Genomic DNA, 24,156 nt, shown 5'->3' on the forward strand with positions numbered 1-24,156 from the left:
CAGCTGGCATTATGTAAATGTGCTGCACACCAAAAAGATGACTCTGAAATTACTAAAGGCAACAACTTTGCAGATTTAGCCGCAAAAAAGGCAGCACAACAAACAATAGAAACTTTAACGTCTGAAACCTCACCGCTTATACCACTTGACGTATTGAAAGACGAACAGAAAGCCGCACCCACTGCAGAACAGAAGAAGTGGTTAAAATGTGGTGCACAACTGAAAAATGATGTAATGACCTGTAATGGCAAACCAATATTGCCGAAATCTCTACACAAGACAGCAGCATTAGTGACACATGGCTTAACGCATGTGTCAAAGGGGGGAATGGTAAATATTCTCTCTAAACACTTCTACACTCAAAATTTCGAAAATTCAGTAAAAGAATTCATCAGAACATGCATGATTTGCCAAAAACACAATGCACAGGGAAACCTCAGACCAAAAAGAGGTAATTTTCCCACACCACCTCACCCATTCCATACAATCCACATGGATTTTGTTGAACTGAACGAAACCCAACAATTGAGATATGCTCTAGTAATTATAGATGTATTTTCCAAATGGCCAGAAATCTATCCAGTAAAAAGAGTAGATGCCATTTCAGTAGCAAAATGTTTATGCAATCATTTCATCCCCACATACGGCATTCCCAGTCTGATAAGGTCAGACAATGGAACACATTTTGTTAATGACATAATCAGAAAAGTTTCTGAAAAGGAAAAAAAAAGAAAAAAAAAAAGAAAAAAAAAAAAGAAAGAAAAAAAAAAAGAGAAAAAAAAGGAAAAAAAAAAGAGAAAAAAAGGAAAAAAAAGGGGAAAAAAAGGAAAAAAAAAGAAAAAAAAGAAAAAAAAAAGAAAAAAAAAAAGAAGAAAAAAAAGAAGAAAAAAAAAAAAAAGAAAAAAAAAAAAAAAAAAAAAAGGTTCTGAAGCTCTAGGATTTAGCATCAAACATCACTGTGCATACCATCCACAAAGTGCCGGACTAGTGGAAAGAACTAACGGCACGATAAAGCAGAGATTAAGAAAATGCATGGAAGAAACAGGAAGGCCATGGCCCGAGTGTGTAGGCCTAGTAAAAATGTGGATGAGATTGACACAAGGTTCTCAAAAACTCACACCTTTTGAAATCATCCATGGTAGACCATTTCCACTACCAATCACGAGTGAGCCCATAGATAAATCAGTAAGGGAAACCACCCTAGCTGAATGGATGACTAAACTGCTTGAAAACAAAGAGATTGTGCTAAACAACCAACTGCCGAGTGATATCTCTCCAGTGTCTTGCAGGTTGAAACCAGGTGATTGGATCCTGATCAAAGTACTCCAAAGGAAAAATTGGAGTTCACCAAGGTGGGAGGGCCCATACCAAGTCTTACTCACCACACCAACTGCCTGCAAAATAGCAGAAAGACCATCTTGGATCCACCAAAGCCACTGTAAAAAAGTGAGTGACAATCCAAACGCTTAGACGCCGACTCCCCTAGCTTCCAGGTGATCTATTGGTGAAGGGAGGGCTGATTGGGTATATCCCGCCCTTTTTCTTCTCGCCAATAGTCTACTCACCAGAGGTCTAGGTGTGTCTGGTCATCATGAAGACACTTGTCCTCCTAGTGGCCGGCATTGCGCTCCTGGTGAGCCTACTAACACTCAACTGGATGAGAGGAAATGAACAACACCACCTGCAAAAAAGATGGACACATGACAACTCGCACCTGCGCGACCTGAACCAAGACCACAACCACCCATGGATGAACAACGCGTGGTATAGGTATGTGTACGACAGAACACGCGCCGACAACAGCACGGAGTGCTATGTGTGTTCACACATGCCAACAACGGCCATACACGCAACAATATATGGAATGGCACCTAAACTCGACGAAGCGATGTGCATATTCAACAAAGCGATAACTGGCAACTGCTCACGCAGAGATCTGATGACAACAGGACTGGCCCTAAAAGGTCAAAGCACAAAGAAGGAAGACCTAATCCCATGGTGTAATGACACAGACGTCAAACGTGTCACGAAACCAATTTCACAGCGATGGATCCTAATCGAACAGACAACCCCTTGTGCCTACAACCTGACAAACTGGAACTACGCCTGTGACGAACAACACTGGGTAAACGTCAACGCCAGCAACACCAAAAGCAGATCATTTGCCATAGTTCTGCCACCTGACATCCAGCACCCAATATGTTTCAACTCCACACACGGAAGCAAAAAGATCGGACGTAACCGCAACTGCACACAAACATTGGACATGACTGGAAGCAGAGGAGAAACAATGACATTCAAAAACGGAACCTTCTGGGTCCATGGAGCCGCCTGGACCTGCAGGTCTAAAACCTACTTCATGCTCCCACCAAACTCCACCGGTCTGTGTGCACCAGTACTAATTTCAGACCACACTTTCAAGATCACAGCAGAGACACACACACGCACATCAAGAGCAAAGCGTGAAGTCCCTGAAGTGTCGCCACGTGACTCAATCTACGGATCAGATGTGCCTAAGAACTTCAAATTATGGACTACCGGTCAAAAAGTTCTCCACTCCCTGTTCCCTTGGGTGGGAACTGGAAAAAACATGCTCAGGATCGAGACACTTGACTACCGATTTGGATTGTTCCTAAATGCCTCAATAAAGATCAACAAGGCACAAAATGAAGAAATCGACGCAATACGCATTGTAGTGATGCAACACAGAGTCGCACTGGACATGATTTTAGCTGAAAAAGGAGGTTTGTGTGTATTGTTTAACACCACATGCTGTACATACATCCCAGACAATGTGCATTCACAAAACATGACCGACGCTCTGAACGCCTTGAGAAAGATTAAGGACGCTCAGCAACAAGACTATGTCACAAGCACTGAAGATTGGCTCACATGGTTGCTAAGTGGTTCTTGGAAGTCCCTACTGATTAAAGGACTTGTTTTTATTGGACTTTTACTTTTACTTTTATGTGTTTTCACAACATGTGTAATACCGTCTGAAGAAAATGGTGTCAAACATGGTGATGACCTCTGTCAACGCTTATGTAACACTGTCTCAAATGGAAGATGTTTTGGAAAATGATTCATATGGTGATGTCGTAGTCTAATTGAACCCAGGATTGCTCAATGACGTTCTGACCGAAAATGTTTAGACAAGAGGTTATGAACTGAACCAATAGCGATGCTGTTATTACAGAAATCTGAACAACAGGAGGGAATGTCAGAAGATTTTTAAAACATTTTATTATTCACATAATAATCAGCTAAAAGTGTTTATATTTCTGTTTGCACTCAACCAGCTGCACAACTAACTGTTTGCACTTTGCATTTAAAAGAAATTGCTTACTGTTACATTATCTGACAGAAACAGGAAATCGCCGCCTAAGAATGGGTGTCGCCCACGCACCGTTATTCTGAGAACAGAGTATTCTAAGAAGTCAGCGCAGCTTGCTTGACTAGATAAGAATGTTACTTCCTCAACTGTATGCTTCATGCTTTCTATAAATAAAGGCAGAGAACTGCTGCAGGGTGTGAGTCTCTGTTGAGCTCTCACCCGTGCACGTTGAACTGTTACAAGTGTCTGAGTGTTATTTCATTATACCTGATTCTTGATAAAAGAATATCTCTAACAGGTTTTCATTATGTGAATAACTTGAAAATCTTAGCTCAAACAGCTTCAAAACCTGTTTGCCCAGCACGGGGATGGATATTGAATTCTATAAGATAATGCCGTAAATATGTGTGTCCGAGTCTTCTATCAAAACTTACAGCTATTTATATGAAGTTGTACAAAAACGCTTTATTTAGTCAAGACAGTGCGTTTCCTACGATTACATGCATTTGAATGGGGGAATTCGCCCGAAACAAAGTATAGGTTTTCATTATGTGAATAACTTGAAAATCCTAGCTCAAACAGCTTCGAAACCTGTTTGCCCAGCACGGGGATGGATATTGAATTCTATAAGATAACGCCATAAATATGTGTGTCTGAGTCTTCTATCAAAACTTACAGCTATTTATATGAAGTTGTACAAAAACGCTTTATTTCGTCAAGACAGTGCGTTTCCTACGATTACATGCATTTGAATGGGGCAATTCGCCCGAAACAAAGTATAGGTTTTCATTATGTGAATAACTTGAAAATCTTAGCTCAAGCTGTCACGGATAATGGAAAAATGCAGACTCAGTCACGGAGCTCTGAGTGCAAAGTACACAGTTCGTTTATTTACAGTGCCCAAAAAACAGTTTCAAAACACAAAGTGAAGTGCAAAGTCCAACGGTGATCTTCTCCAAACTCCCAGTGGTGCGCAGGTGAGTTCCCAAAGTGACATCCAAGTGTGTGTTCTCCTCCAATAGCTTAACCCTGCGGGCTCCTTCTCTTCAACCTCCAGCTCTGTATCTTTTCCTCCTACAAATGAGCAAAAACACCAAGTGAGGGGGCTAGCCGGCTAAGGCTAAGCTACAAGTCAACAAACACTTCACTACCGAGCTTCCAGTACAATCCAGCGTCGACTGCCATCTGGACACACAGTTAAATACCTCAGCCCACAACGAAGGATGATCAGTGACAGCTGGGTGGCAAATTAGGTGCAGGTGTGTCAGCCACTGGGTAGGGGAGGAGGAGAGAGAGAGAGAGAGAGAGAAACACACACACAGGCAGGTCGCCCCCGGGAAGGACCGTCCGACCATGACACAAACAGCTTCAAAACCTGTTTGCCCAGCACGGAGATGGATATTAAATTCTATAAATAACGCCGTAAATATGTGTGTATGCTTCTTCTATCAAGACTTACAGCTATTTATATGAAGTTGTACAAAAACGCTTTATTTCGTCAAGACAGTGCGTTTCCTACGATTACATGCATTTGAATGGGGGAATTCGCCCGAAACAAAGTATAGGTTTTCATTATGTGAATAACTTGAAAATCTTAGCTCAAACAGCTTCAAAACCTGTTTGCCCAGCACGGGGATGGATATTGAATTCTATAAATAACGCAGTAAATATGTGTGTCTGAGTCTTCTATCAAAACTTACAGCTATTCATATGAAGTTGTACAAAAACGCTTTATTTCGTCAAGACAGTGCGTTTCCTACGATTACATGCATTTGAATGGGGGAATTCGCCCGAAACAAAGTATAGGTTTTCATTATGTGAATAACTTGAAAATCCTAGCTCAACCAGCTTCAAAACCTGTTTGCCCAACACGGGGATGGATATTGAATTCTATAAGATAACGCCGTAAATATGTGTGTCTGAGTCTTCTATCAAAACTTACAGCTATTTATATGAAGTTGTACAAAAACGCTTTATTTCGTCAAGACAGTGCGTTTCCTACACAGCAAATCCAGCATGTCCAAATTAACACTGTCAGATTTGATTTCAACACTTTTAAAGTGTCTATATGGGTCCACACCAGAGAGTGTTAATTTAACTCTTTTTGGAGAGTTGGTATGTTAACTCTGATTTAGTGTTAAACACCAAATCTCTCTGGAGTTGATAATTTAACACTTGGTGTTAAGAGTTTATATATTAACTCTCAAAGAGTATTTTAGTTTAACTACGTAAGAGTTATCTTCTAATTAATTCTAAAAAACGGGAATTTTACTGTTCTGAACTTCTAGAAATTTCTTTTGGAAATAAACATTTACTAAAAAGACACAATGGTTTTTGAAAAACATTTATTCTGAACTGTGCACCACAATTTCAAAACATTTTCTGAAAGATGTAACAGTGTACATGTTCTCACTTTCATTAGAATTTCGTTTATCAAAAGGTCTGACATAGGTGAGCTGGTAAATGCAAATAACAGCATTCTCATCACTTATTTCAATAAATACAAAATACAATATGCATGTCCTTCATTCATCACTTTGTGGAACTTCAACGCACTTCTGCTCTCCCCCATATTCCATCTTCACAAGCATATCCTATGTGGAGATTGAAAACAAAATTAGCTGACACTAATTAATGGCACAAATCAATTGCAGCACAGTAAAAAAAAAAAAAAAAGGAATCCTTTGAGCCATTACTTGTGTAAAGTATTTTCCCAAAAGACAAGGACACAGACAACAGGTAATACTGAACTAAATGTAAAACCTCAACCTTTTTCATTTTTACCTAAACCGTGTGCACAAAACTCTGGAGGAATCTAAGTGCTAACGTAGAACTCAGTCGGGACTCGGGACATCTGCTACTGCTGTTTGCTCGTTTTTTATGGGAGATCGTTTTCAGGCTTCAAGTAGCACCATTATATCAACATTTCACATTCTAGACATTGTTTTAAGTGTATTTGACCAAGAAATTTGACTGAAAATTCACATGCAAGCTTTTTTTCAAGGCTGTGGTATTTGCCCGCAAACAATACCTTTCAGCTAGCTAAAACAGAATATTATGCTATCACGGAGCAACATGGCTAATGCCTTTCACACAGCTTTGTCTCAACTCCAAAGAGCCACAGAAGTAAAAGCTAATAATAATAACTGAAACAATCTTTGAAAACATGACTTACCAAGCATGGCAAACAACTCAAATATGTAGAGCAAAATGTTCTGAAACGGCTTCACTTCAGCTTCGATTGGAGCCGTGCTGGGGGCGGAGTCTGTGAATTTACTCTATTGGTGTCATAGCCCCTGTAGGAGTTCAGAGTTAAGAGGTCAAGAGTTAATGTTTCCATTGTAACACCTCCAGATTTGAAATAGAAACACTCATTTTTAACACTCGATTTTAACTACTATTATTTTACACCTCAGAGTTACATTAAAAGAATGTGACTCTACTTAGAGTAAAATTAACTCTAAGACTACTAACACCAAAACATTTAACACTTTTGAATTTGCTGTGTACGATTACATGCATTTGAATGGGGGAATTCGGCCAAAACAAAGTATAGGTTTTCATTATGTGAATAACTTGAAAATCTTAGCTCAAACAGCTTCAAAACCTGTTTGCCCAGCACGGGGATGGATATTGAATTGTATAAGAGAAAGCCACAAATATGTGTGTATGCTTCTTCTATCAAGACTTACAGCTATTTATATGAAGTTGTACAAAAACGCTTTATTTCGTCAAGACAGTGCGTTTCCTACAATTACATGCATTTGAATGGGGGAATTCGGCCGAAACAAAGTATAGGTTTTCATTATGTGAATAACTTGAAAATCTTAGCTCAAACAGCTTCAAAACCTGTTTGCCCAGCACGGGGATAGATATTGAATTTTATAAGATAACGCCGTAAATATGTGTGTCTGACTCTTCTATCAAAACTTACAGCTATTTATATGAAGTTGTACAAAAACGCTTTATTTCGTCAAGACAGTGCGTTTCCTACGATTACATGCATTTGAATGGGATCTGTTATTAATCCCAGATTCAATAAAATTATCAACATTGCTGCTTTACCAGGTGTAAAAATTAAGTTTACAATCCAGGCATCCATGAAAACAGAATTTATGAAATTTAACAGAGTTAGACATTAGCAGGAAGTTAGCTTGCTAGTTTCCATCTAAAGATGGTATGTTCTGACTGAGAGATTTGTGAAAAAATAAAAACGTACAGCTCTGCTATCACTTCAAACATAAATGAAGACAGAAAGTAAACAGTGGTGACATTTGGAGGGTTACTGAAGTTGTACAAGCAGGTATACAGTGATGTGCTACGTGACCGTTAGCGACATAGCTATGTTAGCATAACACAAACTCAGTAGCACAGTGAAGCTGGAGGATGAACGCTAACTTTTTTCCACTCAATAAGTTAATGTGAGGGTTCTCGATGGTTAGGGACAAATGCAATCGCATGGCAGGATGCTGTAAATGGACCAAACTTAAGTCAGAAGAACAACTGAGATAATCCATCCAAAATACGAGGTTAGTCATTAATGTACTGCTGCATGGGCTGGGCTGTAGTTACATGGTAACGTTTTGAAAACTGATCTGTAAAATGAATAGTGGTAACAAAAACCGAGAGGCCGACAGTGATCACTGACTGTTTTTAGAAGCTTGTTCAGATTAAGTAGAACAAGATTTCAACTACTCCCCACTTAAAAAAGATATTATGGTAGATATTAGCAGATGGTCATTAACTCCTTATCTAACCATCTCTTCTAGAGTGGACACCATAAAAATGAATATGCTCCCAAGGATATTGTACTTGTTCCAGTCTGTTTCTATAGAAAGCCCTGATAGATACTTTGGAGAATGGGATAGGATCCTCTCCAGATTTATATGGGCAGGTGAAAGGCCAGGAGTTAAGTTTAAAACACTTCAGCTTCCCAAGGATAAAGAAGGACTAGGCCTCCCTTGCCTACATGACTATTATAGGGCAACCCAAATAAAGACTCTGGTGGGCTGGTGTAAACCTGGATATTGTTCAAGTTGGAAGGAAGTGGAATTTTCCTTGGGAGGTAACTTCCCTGTCGGGGCACTGATAGGAGATCCCTCAGAGTTACGTCTCCTGGGAGACCCGGGAAACCCTTGGATAGTAAGCTCAATAAAGACATAGAAAAGAGTACTTAAAAAGTATCAATTAAATCAGAGGTAGTTTGCATGTGACCCAGAATTTTTGCCTAGTAAGACCGACTCAACATTTAAAACATGGGCTAATAAAGGTCTTACCACATACAGTACCTTGTTGAAAGACGGAAAAGTGATGAGTTTCCAGGACCTTAAGAATAAGTTTGGGTTGCAAAATCAAGACTTTTTTTTTTTTTGATATTTGCAACTGAGGAACTTCTTGAATAAAAAGCTAAAACATCCCCAGTTATCGACTGGGAATGAAGAAATTATTTACATATTCGAGAATGCACATAGAATAAAAATTATTTCCAATTATATCGTTCACTGACCAACCTAATGGGTCATGATACAAGATATGTTAAAGCAAGATGGGAAACAGAGGGTAATCTATCCCTAAAAGAAGAGGAATGGGATGGGATCTGTAGGCAGCAGTGGTCGGTAACAAGCTCCCCCTCTTGGAACGAATTCAGTTGGAAGAATCAAATTCGTTATTTTAATTCCCCGGCTCAAAAATCCAATTATTCCAATAAGCCAACATGCTGGAGGCAGTGTGGACATGCAGCAGCAAATCATTTCCACATCTTTTGGGAATGTCCTTGTGTGGTTGAACTATGTACAAAATGGGAGGCCCGATTTTGTATAATCTCGTTGTATTGTCTGGTTTGTTTGTTTTTTTGGTTTTGTTTTGTTTGTTTGTTTGTTTTGTTTCTTTTTCTCTCCCCCCCCCCCCCCCCCCCCACTTTGATTAAGTTGTAGTGTTGTACATGTTGTATAAATAAGAAAACCAATAAAACATAAATTAAAAAAAAGTAGAACAAGATACAAAGCATTAAAACACTTTAAAAACACAACATCCTTAATAAACATGGAGTAGTTTGGACCCGGAAGCACGGTTCATACGTCATCACTTAAAGACCAGATCATTGTGATAAGAGCTCCATGGTGCAGTACTCTGCTAATGTTTTAGGCACTGAAATGATATCTTTCTGATATAATATCAAATTATTAGGTTCAAAGACAAATAGTGCTATAAATATTCTTATTCACTGAGCTTCATGCAGAGCACAATCATTCAGAATGGATGCATGATGTAACTGCTCTTTGCTTTTAACATAACGTCAACTATCCTTATACAACTTTATTTACAGCCTGTTTCATATTATGATATTTACTGTTTGAATAATATTTTGAAAATCTCTGACCTGCTGCTCTATTGAGACTTTCCTTAATGTTTTCTAGATAAAGTATGGTAGCAGGAGAGTAAGCCTCAGTAAGCCTCGGCCTTCATCACACCTTCTATTGCTGCTTTTGCTGTTGATACCCTGTGTTATTGCTGGTACGTGATTTTGATGCATCAGCTTTTTATTTTATGACTAGTATTTTTTTTTTCTTAGTTTCAGTGTCGCTGTTCGCATGCATTGTACCAGAAATACTTTGTAGAGCCGACACTAATGCTAGAGTTATAGTTAGTTTAGCTGTTAGCTATAGATTCCTTTTAGGGAATCAGGCTCCGGAGGAACAATGGCCTTTCAATGGTTTATTTTGCATAGTCAATTAAGTGTGTCTGATACATGGTTAATTGTCCTTAACTGCTTGTTAAGTCCTCAACAAAAGAGCTATACAAAAAATAATTAACCTCCTTGGCAGAAGCTATCAGTCCTTTGAAACTGGGCTTTCTAACATGCTATTTTTTAGTTTTTATGCCATTTGAAGCCCCATTTGTGTCTACTCTCAGAATGAAACCAAGGACCTTTTGTTTATTAGGCAAGTGTGTAAACCCCTACACCTACACTATAGAGCCACAGACTGATGAAAACCTTTTCTACTCCACTTTAGTGACAACTCTCTAGTTTTCTGCTTGATTTAAATCAGTTACCGTTTGTCTTTCAGTGCTGGTGTTTATGTATCTATGGAGGAAGAGACGTGCCACAGAAATAACGTTTAAAGTTTCTTTCCTGTCTCTGCTGGCTGACTGACAGTCTTCACGGAGTCACTGTACTAAAAGTTGATTTTTCCAGTTGTTATATATTTTTTGTATTTTCATATATTTTTCATGAGTCATATAAACATAAAACGAATTAAGGCTTTTCTTGAAATGTTGAATTATTTTGTTCAAGCACTATCCTATTAAAGATTTTTCTGATATCTACTTTTGTGATAGTTCTCTGACTGTACCAATTGTTGGAATTGTATATGTCAGACAAAATTACAACATGTCTTAGACTTTTACATTGTATGTTAAATCTTTTGCATGTTTAGAACAATAAGAGTTATTGTAATAGATAGTATGTTTCTTCTCTTTCTCTTAAAGAGACATATGTGAAAGTGAAAGTGACATATGTACTTTTTGGCTCTAAAGCCATATAAAGCCTTTCTACATGCTATCTGTCTATTTGGAGATAGATGGAGTACTGGATTGGGCTCCGTTTTGGCCTCAGAACTGCTTTAATTCTTCATGATACAGATTCAACAAGATGCTGGAAACATTTCTCTGAGATTTTGCTCCATGATATCATTGCAAGGTTACTGTAGTGGACATGAAGGGTTGGACATGGTCAGCATGAATACTGTGTTTAAAGGTTTTTAAACAATGCCCAGGTTTAAAGTTTGCCAAAGAAATATTCCCAACACCATTACACTGTCACCACCATCCCAAACCACTGATACAAGGCAGGATGGATGGATGCTTTCATGTTATTTACACTAAATTCAGAGTCTGAAAGATGGAGTATTTTGACACAAGGACACACACAGATACACCAAACACACAGAGAGGGACACACAGGACAAAAACACAAGGGGAACCCAAATGTGCAAGAAAGTAACATGGAATAAACTCGGGACTAACTAAATGAAGCATAAAAAATAAACCATAATCCACGGGGCGATCGTGGCTCATGAGTTGTCAGTTTGTTTTGTAATCTGAAGGTTGCCGGTTCCAGCCCCGGCTCCGATAGTCTCGGCACGTCACTTTACGCGTTGCCTAGTGGTGGTGGTCAGCGCACCCTGTCAGGACAGCTGTGGCTACAATGTAGCTTGCCATCACCAGTGTGTGAATGTGTGTGGGAATGGGTGGATGACTGAGTGCAGTGTAAAGCGCTTTAGGGTCCGCTAAGTACAGCGCTACACAAATACAGGCCATTTACCATTTACCAGTTGGGGGTGAGTTGGGAAAAAAACAACTCTTAAGGTACAGGATTACAGCTTTTTGATGGAAATGGGTGAAAGTGAGATCAGATGCAATTGATTGGTGCGTGTTACATTTGGTTTCTTTGGAGTTTTTAAAGGTGGTTGGGATGTATATTTAACTTTTTTACAAATGGGCGGCAGAGGGACAAGACCACGTTGTGTAATTACAGCTGGTAGGGCTGGAGTAGGTTGGTTTGCCTTTCTGGGTAACGGTGGGGCACGAATCATGCGAAACGGCCTGGCAGTTGGCTTTTTCGTAGATTCTGACACTGGAGGGGTGGGCCTCAAATTTTGCATTTTTGGCCTAATAGGTGGCAAAGGAGTCTGTTGTGACTGTTGTCGTCCAACCATCTTTGAAATGGGCTGGATTTTCTCATCTTGCTTAGATGTGATTTCCCTGCCTACATAGATATATGTGTATTCTTCAAATAGGGCAATGTATTCCTCCACCTCAGTCATTGCCTCTTTGAGCCACTTTTTATAACCTGTACAAACAGGTCGTCCCCTGTCCCTTAACATCATTTCTGCTAAGAACATCAAGTCATCCCACAACAACAGGTAGGTGAAACTCCCACACTGAGTCAGTTTGAATGAGAACACACTAGTCACAACATTTGAAGGTGTAAAATGTTTCCATTCAAAGATCTGTGAAGGTTTCTTGTTTCCTTCTTGCTTGTATTCTCTTCTCTTTATCATGAAACACATTTATTAGTTTTTTTTAAAACAGCCAATGTATTACATTGTTACACTGTGATATTTTGTCATGATTGAGTTCCTGCATGTAAAAAAAATCATTTGTTGATGCTTTGTAGTAACATTATCAGTTAAAATCTATGCATGTATCCTTGTCTGTATATTCTCTGAAGCCACATTGGAGTCATTGCACGACCTTTTCCATTTCACTGCTGTTACTTTGCTTCATTGTATCTGTTGCCTGACTCTTTGTGCTTCTCTCTTTTTTTCTGTGTGCTCTCTTTCTTCCTCCTGCAGTGGCTGGGCTCATGATTGTGCTCAGGCTTTCTATTGATAAGGATATTAATAGGTACCAGTGACCAGAGAACATAAGGCTCCTTCACTGAAAGACCTTTATGCTTCTCATTAGTCCCATAGACTCATAGAAATAAGCTCTCCACAGTTTGTGTGTGCTTGTGTGTTGCACAAGATCTGTTTTCATTCATGCCTGTTGTTATTAAGCCTCCTAAGCTCCAAACCAGTAAAAGCAATCTTTGGAGGCAACACCCTTTTTAGTACCTTTCTGTATTTGTTTGTGATTGTGTGACACTGAACCACAGTGCTATGTTTATCCTCTGTAACACTCAGACGTTTCCAGATCAGTGTTTTCCCCCTCAGCTGTTTCTCACTATAGAGCAGGGGTAGGCAACCTTTCTGATGGCGAGTGCCATTTAAAGTTTCCTATTTTGCCATATGATTGCATTAGCAATAAATTTAATAACGCTCTATATTAACAGTTACACACTATATACAACCACTTTCTAGAATTATATTTGTTCGCAGATGTTGGCAGCTATCGGCGAATAGTTATCAGCTGTTTTGAAACAAAAGAAGACACTTTTTATCCATAACAAGAACTCCATAACAGCAAATGGACTGTACAACAGAAAATACAAATGCTATTTAAGGTCTCCTCACAAGAATGATAAGAAAAATAAACTAAGCCAATATGGCATGTTTGTTAATGGATTGGATTTATATAGCGCTTTTCAAGGCACCCAAAGCGCTTTACAATTCCACTATTCATTCACTCTCACATTCACACACTGGTGGAGGCAAGCTACAGTTGCAGCCACAGCTGCCCTGGGGCAGACTGACAGAAGCGAGGCTGCCATATCGCGCCATCGGCCCCTCTGGCCAACACCAGTAGGCGGTAGGGTAAAGTAGACCAAGGACACAACAACCAGGACAGAGAGCCCGGGGATCTTCCGGTTACAGATATGCTTCCCAACCACCTGAGCCACGGTCACCCCACAATACAGAGACACACGTGTTAATATGATCTCTGGTTTCCCACTCAGAGACACAGGTCTCCGAGTGTCCAGCATTCAGACGGCTACCTGAGGACACTCATGTGAGAGAAAATCTGCTCACAGATATGTAGAGCCAAATACTGTCAATAAGGCCTCTTCAATGTTCTGAAGACAGTTAAACTTGTCAGGTAGTGACGTCCAGCAGGTGAAAATGCAAGCTCCATGAACATGCACAGCTGTGGATTCCAGCTGCTTCGATGAGACAAATCTAGCTGCTCATTAAAGATTTCTGGTTTGATCAGAACATTGGTCCTTACACCTGAAAGTCCCAAAAATGCATTGTGTCTCGAGTCTACGGATGTATCCGTGTATCTCCGTGGTGCTGATGCTGTGCTGAGCGGAAAGCTCCTGAAGCTTTTGAAGTGTCGGAATGTGGAAAGCTAACAACATCCCTCTCACCAGTAGGTGAAGTTATTTTTAGCCAATTACAAGTTGAATCTGCTAGTTGGGGTTGTTAGCTAAGATACTGTCATTAAGAAGAGGCACTAATGTCTATAAATGTGTCTATGCGAGCTGATTTATGATGTGCACCGCTGGCCCGGCCATTTATTTTTTGATGCACCTTCTCAGATTAATTCACTGCATGTCGTGCCCAGGCCTGGACTAGGACAAAAAAACAGCCCGGGCATTTTGACTAGAGACCGGCCCACCAGGTATTACAGCCTTAAAGCCTTTGAATGAAAACAAACGCTGTTGTGACAGCGATGTACACTGTCTTGTTGGTATATGTATGATTTCTATACATTTTACATCAGATAAAAACTTTGGTTGTAAGATTCAGATAATTATTTAATAACAGCCAGACATTTTAAATGAAAATAAGAAAGTATTTCTTTGTGCCCCCCTTTCCCTGTTAATGCCCAACCTGGCCCCCCTGGCAAAACTTTGCTAGATCCACCCCTGCACAGTTACCAGCTGTCAGCTATTTAGAAAAGGATCCTGGTGTTATTAGCAGTGTTGGGACCAGTGTTGGGTAAGTTACTTTAAATTAGTAACTTAGTTACATTACTAGTTACTTCTATCAAAAGTAACTCTGTTACTTGAAGTTACTCGTTACTTTCAATGTAACTTGTTACTAGGGAAAGTAACTTTGGTTTTACTCAGAATTCTCTTGTTAATGTGTTGCTTCCGTAACTGGATACCCAGCGAGATTGCCAGTCTTCGCGCTTGCTTACTTGCCACAAGTGCACTGTGCCACCTACCAATAGAAAGGAAAAAATAATCTGCATATTTCCACGAGAGAAATCCCACGCCTGGACCGTCATTGACTGCTGCCATGATTCTAGCCTACGTCACAGCGTCATGTGCGCCTTTTACATCCAACACAAAAACTGCAGTCGTGGTGCTTTCGATTGTACTCAGAACTCTGAAATTCTGCCTTCTGAATAGGAAGATGTAGGTAACACCAGACTGCAGATGAGCTGCATACAGGGCTGGACTGGGACAAAAAATTGGCCCGGGCATTTTGACTAGAGACCGGCCCACCATTATAGGAAAAATCATAAAGCCTTTGAATGAAAACAAACGCTGTTGTGACAGTGATGTACACTGTCTTGTTGGTACATATGTATCAATCTATCAATCGTTTGTTGTAAGATTCAAATAATTATTTTTTTAAAGCTAGACATTTTAAATGAGAATAAGAAAGAAAAGTATTTCCTTGTGCCCACCTCTCCCTGTTAATGCCCTACCTGGCCCACCTGGCAAAACTTTGCTAGACCCGCCCCTGCACAGTTACCAACTGTCAGCTACCTAAAAAAGGATCCTGGTGTTATTTGTCTCTCAGAAACAGTTCATAACTTCCCTTCAACTCATTCATGTCACCTAAAGGGTAAACCTGTTTCTCCATCACCTGTTCAGCTCTGATGATTCAGTAAGGACATCTCCTGGTTTCATCTTCATGTTTCCCTCTCACCAGATATACAAACCGATATCAGGACCAGCAGCTTTTACAGCTGTGGCTCCAGCAAACATCAGCTGATACTAGAAATTAATATTAAATAAATTCTAACAACAGCTGATAAAGGTTAAACATGCTGCTGTTGTTTAGCACGACATCTGCTTGTTTCCTCTTTCTGGCGCAAAGTGGGCGATAAACAAACAAGAGAGAAAAGCCGATCAGCTGATCATTGATCAGTTTCATGATTGAAGTAGCAACAGAAGAGGGAGGGGGAGAGAATGAGAGAAGAAGAGGCAGCTGTGCAGCAAAGACACAGAATAACTCCAGCTTTGTGTCTTTTTCATTGTAGCTGAAGTCCAGGACAAACTGCTCCCTTCTTAGCTCAACACGAAACGCGTAATAATTTCTCTGAATGCGGGAGGATTCCATCTTTTTACGGAACAGTTGGCAACTCTAATAACTAACCTTATGACTAAAATAAAGTTCACTATCAGTAACATCATAGCACCCACCCAGCTGTATAGAAACTCTGTCATGCTAGCTAGCACGCAGTACGAGTTATTGTAACTGACTGTAAAAAGTCAGCACAACAAAAATAAACTCCACCTAAACTTGGTTTATATCTGACCCAGATAGACTGCAGGTCATAACTTCTTACCTGAAGTTCAGTTCACCTGATGCTCGGACCGGCGGGCACCTCGGGTCTCTCCTCGTCCTGCCTCCGATCTCCCTCATCCACCTGCTGGCCTCCACCACTTGTTAATTTTACTGAATCTGTGGAAGCTCCGCGATGCCACCACCAAACAACTGAGTTATTTTTACACACCGACCAATATCTGGCCAATCCACCACCTTTCATTGTTTATACCGTTACAAAAATAAAATAAAATAAATCGTCGGTCCACCGAGCAAATGGCCGATGGCCAGTCCAGCTATAGCCGTGCCACCAATTAACCCTTCAGGGTTAACTGCCACAGTTGGCACGCGTGCCTAGGGTTGCTGACCCCTGCGCTATACAAATACAGGCCATTTACCATTTACCACTGCTAACTAGGCAGCTCATTCTCTTTCTATGAAGATATAAAACATCTCGAGTTCACCTTAAATATGTATAAACCAAATTCTAATGGATTGTTAACACAATCCCAATCCTACACTCTACTGTTTACTGTAGTTAATTTAGTTCAAGTAGATGGTAAATAAATGTGTGTGCATAGACTGCTACCCCCCCCCCCCCCCCCAACACACACACACACGCACACATCTAACCATCCTTTTCAGGGCATATGTACGACAGGAGAACATTAATCATGTTCTTAATAATGGGAGGTTGTGGGTGGAGTTCTTGGGGCAGGTGGTGGGCAATGACCATCTCCCAGGCATTCACCAGATGGACATTCAGTCCTTTGAATATGGCCTTGAGCACTTTGAGTTGCTGCAGCGTGTACCAGTCACTGTTAGTAGATGAGTGAAGGAAACATGTTAAAGATTTGGGGTTTCCGGTCCGAATAACCACCAGTGTGTCTGGAGCCCTGGACAGCAGCCGCACCACTGCCCTGCGGATGGACAACATCCGCCGGATGTAGAACTCCAAGGGAAAAGTGGCAAAGTGTGCCCAGATTCCAAGTACTACAACAGTTTTGCTGCCTCCAACCATGTTGTCTAACTCGTTGGCAATATAATGCATCTCAATGGCTGGGACAGTAGTGCTCCGGAGAGGAGGACCGTGGCAGCGGTACTTCACCATGATGTTGTGTGTAAAGTTCAGGGCCATGAAAGGTCCAGCTTGTTTCTCACTATTCAGGTCAAACTCCTTGAGATCTGAAAGTATTACAGAGGAAATAATGCGTGTGATAAGGTGTCTAAAGAAAATCAGAGGGGTGCCTGAAAGGGTTGTGGGGTAGTTACCTGGTAATGTTGCTGTAAGGTGTTCAAACCACTGCCTAATGGTGGAGTCTCCATACATATGAACCACCTTGCCTTTCAGGCACTGAGTGATGGCCGAGGAAGTGTTGAACTGACGAATTTTTGTGCCACCTAGTCCTTGCCAAACATCTTGGTAGTAATAGCCCGAGGGTCCAGACTCCTCACTGCTGCTCTTCTCCTCTGACTGTCCTGAGAACAAGTCAACAGACACGCTATATGACTATTTTTGAGTTATTAACAAGAAAAGACCCAAACAAACTCTTTCTTTTACCTGTATGAGTGAATGAAATTTAATATTACATATAATTGTAATTTTATAAGACAGCTGGTTGCTGTAGTTTTCTAACCTCACTCAAGTTGAAGTACAGTTAGTTTGTTTATGACTTTTTTTTAGTCCCAAAAAATATAAGTACAGTACACTGGTGATTACCTAATTTAAATGTTTACCATCCACTGTTTAAGATCATCTTATCATGCTTTTATGCACCACTATGACTACTGCTGCTGTTATTAGATCACTTCCTGGAAGTCCAATCACTTTCATGTGCAATCTTAGAAACGTGGCGTCAAACCAGATACTTATTCTAGATGGCATTATTTTGACCTCCAGTGACACTGTAAGGAAACTTGGAGTCATGTCCCTCAATGCACATATTAAACAAATATGTATGACTGCTTTCTTGCATTAGTGCAGTATCTCAAAAATGAGAAATCCTGTCTCAGACTGATATGGAAGAATTAGTTAATGCATTTATGAATTCTAGACTGGACTACTGAGATTCATTAATATCAGGATTGCCTAAAAATCTCAGAAAAGCCTTCAGTTGATCCAAAATACTGCAGTGAGAGTACTGACAGATACTTAAAAAAGAGAACATATTTCTCCCATATTGACTTCTCTTTATTGGCTCCGGTTACAGCCTTAATCAAATTTAAAGCCCTCCTCCTCACATACACGGTCTGGAATTATCAGGTCCTCTCTTATCTCAAAAACCTCATAATACCATATCACCACAATAGAGCACTTCAGAGACTGCTGGTTTATTTGTGGTTCCTAGGGTAGAACAAATTACAAAAATAATTGCCTCAAGCCACTTTGTATGGTAACGTGAAGTCCCTACAATAATACAGAGAAAACCCCAACGATCAGATGACCCAATAGGAGCGAGCACTTGCTGACAGTGGGAAGGAAAAACTCCCTTTTAACAGGAAGAAACATCCAGCAGAACCAGGCTCAGGGAGGGGCAGACATCTGCTGTGACCAGATGGGGGTGAGAGGATGAGGACAATATAAAATACACGCTGTGGAAGACAGTCAGAGATTAATAATAACTAATGATTAAATGCAGGTGAGTCAAAAAGAAAATAGTGAATCATAGGAAGCCCCAAGCAGCCCAGACCTATTGTAGAATAACTAAGGAAGGCTTCAGGGTCACCTCATCCAGTGCTAACTATATGCTTTAGCAAAAAAGAAGGAAAAAAGCTTTCAGGACCCACCTTTGTGGAATCAACTCCCAGTTTGTATTTTGGAGACAGACACCCTGTTAAGATCCAGCCGTGACCCAACACTTTTCAGTTAAACTCTCTGTAGTTTCTAAGCCCTTCCTCCAAAATTGTAGATAAAGTGGGAGGTCAACCAGGAGTTGTACAATAATCTCCTAAACCGCCCGAGGGAGAACATTCGGCAGACACAACCTAAACCATGGGCCTTGACGGCACACTAACATGTCCTAGAATGGAGGGCATTGAAAACACAGGAATTTTTTTTAACTACACAGACATATCTGACCCAAAATAAGTGCAAGGGAACAGAATGGGACATCCAGGGAGCAATCTATAACAAACTAAATCTTTGAAAATGGGCTTAAGATGCACAAAAAGACAACACTCAAAAAGATGGATCAGCCTAATATAAATCAGTTGAGGTCAGTTCCCAGAACTTTCTGATCATACCTCACATTCTTATAATAAACCTCTTTATTCTGGGAATAAGAACTGTTGAAATTCATTTCATCCACATGTTATGAACTATCCATGCAGAGGAATAGTTACACTGTTAGTAGTTAATTCAACATCCATGAACTATTAAATGTTCTATAAATGTTTATTTAATATAGGTGTTAACATCTGGCTTTACCTTTCATTTTTGGAAAAATGGTGACCCCTGCAGGTCCTGAAGCTCGAATGGAGACTTTCAAGTTGACGCCACTGAGGCAAAGCACACACAATAAAAGCTCTTAAGAAAAGTTTAAAAGGTTTTTAAACTAGAAATTTATTAGAGACGGCAGGTAGCAAAAACAGATTAAATCATATTAAACATTAAATAGTTGACAGGGAAACTGGCTGACACACAACAGTGAAGCATTTTCCAGCTGGAGAAAAAGATAGTTCCCTCTTTTTGCTGTGGAGAGTAAAACAAAGAAAAAGATTGACGTTTATACTTTTACACTAAGGACATAAAAGAAATCGTCACCTCTGAAAAAGCTTCTCCATGGTTGTGATGCTTTGTTGATATCCTCCATTGAAGTAATTCATTCTGGCATCACAACTCAGGTTATCTGGCTTGTAGCAGAACCAGGGCTCGCCTGTATGGAGGTCAGTGTAGTTGCACAGAGACTTCTGGGTTGGACGCAAACATATGTTACAGGTGGTAGTTTCAGTGACTGAGCCTGACTGGAAGACGCTCTTAAAGAAAATCCTGTCAGGGTGTTCTCTGTTCAGCCTGCGCAGCTCCATGACCGCCTCACTGGGGTGAACCAGTGTCACCTGTAGAAAACAGACTCAGAGTTTTGCAACCAGATTTCAGAGAAATACGTATAATTACTACAACCTTTGAATACAGCATCTTGATTCATGCTCAATCATCCCAGTAAGGAAATCCCAGAAAGTTGATTCAGTTCATCTGGATGTTTTCAGTGGGAGAAACGTTTCGTCGCTCACCCAAGTGACTTCTTCAGTCTCAGCTGACTGCAGGTTTCCCCAACCTTATAAAAAGGGCATCTCCATGAAACTGAAGAAGTCACTTGGGTGAGTGACAAAACATTTATCCCACTGAAAAAACTACATACAGATAAATGGAATCAACTTTTGGGGAATTTGCATTTCTGGTTGGTGGTAAGTAATTCATTCAGATTATATGCTGGCAAAAAGAAACAGTGCCAATGGAAAGAAAACTTTAACTTTTGTCAGGGTCAGCATTCCATTCCCCTGGTTCAAGTAGCATTAAAGACTAACTATTTAGTAAGGGCTATTTACAGTGGGTGGAGATACACAGCAAACGACCTTGGGTTGGAATTTAACCCATCTGCTCTATTTAGCCTTGGAAGACATGGTTGCCTAAACTGGTGCCTAAATTTCTTAGCATTTTATTAGAATTGTCTAACAGCTATGGCTCAGTGGCAAAGATGAGTTGGCTATATTTCATAAGCAAGCTATGATCATTAAATATTGCAGCAAAGGTCTGTTGGGGAAGCAGCAAAATAATTTGTTTTGTAACAGATAGAATTCTTGTTTCCGTTAAAGCATATTTTGTCATCCAGCCCAAACCCAAGCTAGTGGAGACTCTGGAGGAAATAATTTGTTTTTAAAGCTTCAGCTTTTGGCATTGAGGTCATGACTATACCTTGCTAGTTAGCAAGGAGCACCATACTTTGCATTCATTACATGGGCTTACTACAAACATGCTAACTTTAGTGCTAATAGTTTTCCCCTTCTGCAGAAACTGAACACGATCTTGAAGTATAACCCGAAACCACATTCCCCCTCCATTACAGTTGCCATTAACACAAAAATAAGCAATATAAACATCACAATCTATGAGAACTTTGGAAGTCAGTCTCAGTTCCTTTTGGGGAACACATTTTTGCGGCACCTCCTCATTAGTTTCTTTTTTCACCCCCAGATTGCTGCTCAGTATTGCATAAGAATGAAGTGACTGTTTGGTCTTAGCATTTATCCTAATGTCAATAGCTAAAAGTAGGGGTAACAGACAAATTTGCAAATTTGCGAAGTAGGTTTCTTTATGCCAACGCCAACAGGAAGCTAACATTTTACATCAGCTTGAAACCTTACTTTACTATTAAGTCTTTGTCTAGAGAAATGGGAAGATCTATTTTTCTAAACATTTCAGTGACTGAAAAAAAGAAAGAAGGGATGTTGATGTTTAAGCTTACAATGCCTTCAACCACATGTAAAATGATACATTTTCTTAATCACCTGGACTTCTGCACTTCCTTTCCAGAGTAACAAGAATACAGCTGTGTAGGAGCCATTTAGATGATCCACCACTTCTCCTGCAACACCCGCACCGATAGTTGGGTTGTGCAGCCGGGCAAATAAAACGTCTCCTCCAAACTTTTTTGGTCGGCCCTGAAAGTCCTTCATGTTAATCATAACCTCCAGCTTATCTCCTATTCGCCACTGGCCCCCTCCACTCTTTGGAAGAATGGTGAAGGTGCTGTGGTCTGGATCACTGGTCTTTTCCAGGGAAAGAGGAAATGATAAAGGTGGCGTTTCAGGCCAAGTAATAGACTCTAGCAGGAGGTCTTCTTCTTGAGCCTCCTTAGGGGACAGCAGTTTTAACTTGCAGAAGTCATAATGCATGTCAGTAGACAGGGTAACAGCGGCAGGCCTTGAGAATATGCTGATGGTCTTCATTTTATTCTGAAACTGCAATATTAATCATTGAATTAAAACATGCAATACAATTCAGTACACCTAGAATCAACATGTTCCATTATCCAGTTTAAGACAATGAAATCTGAAAAGGGCTCTGAGAGCTGGAAACAAAAACATTTCATACAAAGCAAAAGTTGCAGATTTTGAAGCTGCTTAGTTGCCATGGTAAATTTTAAAAAGAGGTAAATACTAAACATAGTTGAAAACTGTTAAAAATTCTTCTCATGTGATAAGACAACAAAGCTATTCTTTGTACATAAATGAATAAATAAAAATCCTTAAAATATATGCATTACCAATTTAACTAAGCCAAGAAATACACAGATACAGATTACACTCCGCTCTCTATGATAAGGGAAACTAAATGCAGTTGTAACAAATGTGGTTACCGGCAGAAATGTTGCCTTTCAGAAAATCACCAGGATTTGAATCTTATAATACCAATGTTTATAATGTGAGATACAAAATTGATTTAAATTGATTACTAGCTTACAACAGGGTTGCCAGGTCAGGGTGACACATCCTTCCTAACAAGAACTAAAGGACTAAAAAAAATAATTAAATAGAAATAAATAAAAAAGTAAGTTTAAAAAGTAAAAAAAGTTATCTCGTGTTGCAGATTAAATATTAGTATATTTAGTATTTTTGCACCACCAACAAGATGATTGTCGAAGGGCTACATCCAAAAACATGACTATTGTGGGGAGTGGTTTGTGGCTCCGCTGCAGGGGAGGGGTAGAGCAGTGGGTTTTCAGGGTGTGGTGAAAGATGGAGGCTGATTCACACACCTGACCTCATCATCTAATCATGTTTCCCCTTTTAAGGATGTTTCCGGGAGAGTGGTGTGTGCTACTTTAAAACTGGAAAATAAAGGATCTTTAAAAACTACAATTCTGTGGTCATCGGCTCGTTCATTGTCACATTTACCTATTTAATCTAAAACCTATATAGCAGATGAAAGTCGTGTGAAAGCACTATATGACCTGAGAATTGCATCTGACACATCATACCTACATTATTCATTTAATCTTTTTTTTCAACACAAAAAACTGTAGTCACTAATTAGAAAAACACAAGTTCTTACCTCCAGGGCGTTCATGATAAATAACACCAGGAAAAAAAGAATGAAGAAAAGGAAAATCCAGGCACATTTTGGGAGTCTAGTAAAGGCCTGTCGTTTACAAACTTGGAACTTCATGATTGGTAAACAGTCCACATCTCTGGCTGCAGTGTTGCACTATGACCAGTTCACCAGATACTAGATGTTATGAATGAAATTAAAACAAAAACAATAACAAAGTATATTCAAAGTATATGTTAAAAAACAAAACAAAATGCAGTTGCAAATCCTCTCTCAGTTACAAACGGTTTAATTACTGAAACCAATATATTCTGTTAAACTGACATTATTTATTTTTATTTTTTTATTGACTCATCAGAATGTGCAGCTGTGGAGGACGAAAGTCTTGATGTAAGTAGCAGTTAATGTGTAAAGAGTTGTAAAGACATAAACTTTTTTTTGATTTATCAAACAAGTGGAAAAGAAAAGTCTGGTAGAGATCGTAGAAATAAATGCTCCCTAATAAATGTCCTTGGTTCAGACATGTGTCAAAGATGTACACGTCTACAGTTTAAGGAACAAATGAGTAAGACACAAGCAGAAGTGAAAAGGGCAATATTTTTCTGTAGAAAAATGTCACACAGTGTAAAATCGCACAAAATCCCCTACAAAGCACACAAGTACATTAATAATGTATTGTAATGCTAAACGAATCTCACTTTCACATTTACTTCTCAAGTCTATAGCACATCTTACCTCGACAGAGGAGATTCTTTTAGCGAGAACCAGCGCTGAAGCTGATTGCATTGATTTGCTGTTTGCCCAGTTGTGACACAATGAATCAAATA

General features: G+C 39.7%; 2 protein-coding genes and 1 long non-coding RNA gene across 4 annotated transcripts; 1 reads left to right on the forward strand and 2 right to left on the reverse strand.

Annotated features, from left to right (window-relative positions):
• The first annotated feature begins 720 nt into the window (after positions 1–720).
• LOC146498610 (uncharacterized) lies at positions 721–3,172 on the forward strand. Its single transcript, XM_085137461.1, has one exon. It carries the CDS (start codon positions 1,592–1,594, stop codon positions 3,080–3,082), a length of 1,491 nt encoding a protein of 496 aa, XP_084993587.1. The 5' UTR covers positions 721–1,591; the 3' UTR covers positions 3,083–3,172.
• Positions 3,173–3,481: 309 nt separating this feature from the next.
• LOC146498611 (uncharacterized) lies at positions 3,482–4,983 on the reverse strand. Its single transcript, XR_014870130.1, has 2 exons — positions 4,486–4,983; positions 3,482–4,408 (listed from the first exon to the last, which is right to left on the reverse strand). It is a non-coding gene; the product is annotated as an uncharacterized LOC146498611 (long non-coding RNA).
• A 339-nt stretch (positions 4,984–5,322) lies between these two features.
• Positions 5,323–24,156, reverse strand: LOC146498612 (NXPE family member 3-like). 2 transcript variants are annotated; one of them, XR_014870128.1, is made up of 8 exons: positions 24,065–24,156; positions 23,333–23,506; positions 21,787–22,239; positions 20,045–20,337; positions 19,709–19,779; positions 17,554–17,760; positions 6,510–17,466; positions 5,323–5,928 (listed from the first exon to the last, which is right to left on the reverse strand). XR_014870128.1 is itself a non-coding variant. In XM_085137460.1 (7 exons), exons 2-7 carry the CDS (start codon positions 23,444–23,446, stop codon positions 16,910–16,912), a joined length of 1,695 nt encoding a protein of 564 aa, XP_084993586.1. In that variant the 5' UTR covers positions 23,447–23,506; positions 24,065–24,156; the 3' UTR covers positions 5,323–16,909. The 2 variants fall into 2 exon arrangements, 1 of the variants encoding a protein (XP_084993586.1); XM_085137460.1 differs by having other exon boundaries at positions 5,323–17,466.

Source organism: Neolamprologus multifasciatus, chromosome 17 (assembly GCF_963576455.1).
Source record: "Neolamprologus multifasciatus chromosome 17, fNeoMul1.2, whole genome shotgun sequence".
NCBI classification, from domain to species: domain Eukaryota; kingdom Metazoa; phylum Chordata; class Actinopteri; order Cichliformes; family Cichlidae; genus Neolamprologus; species Neolamprologus multifasciatus.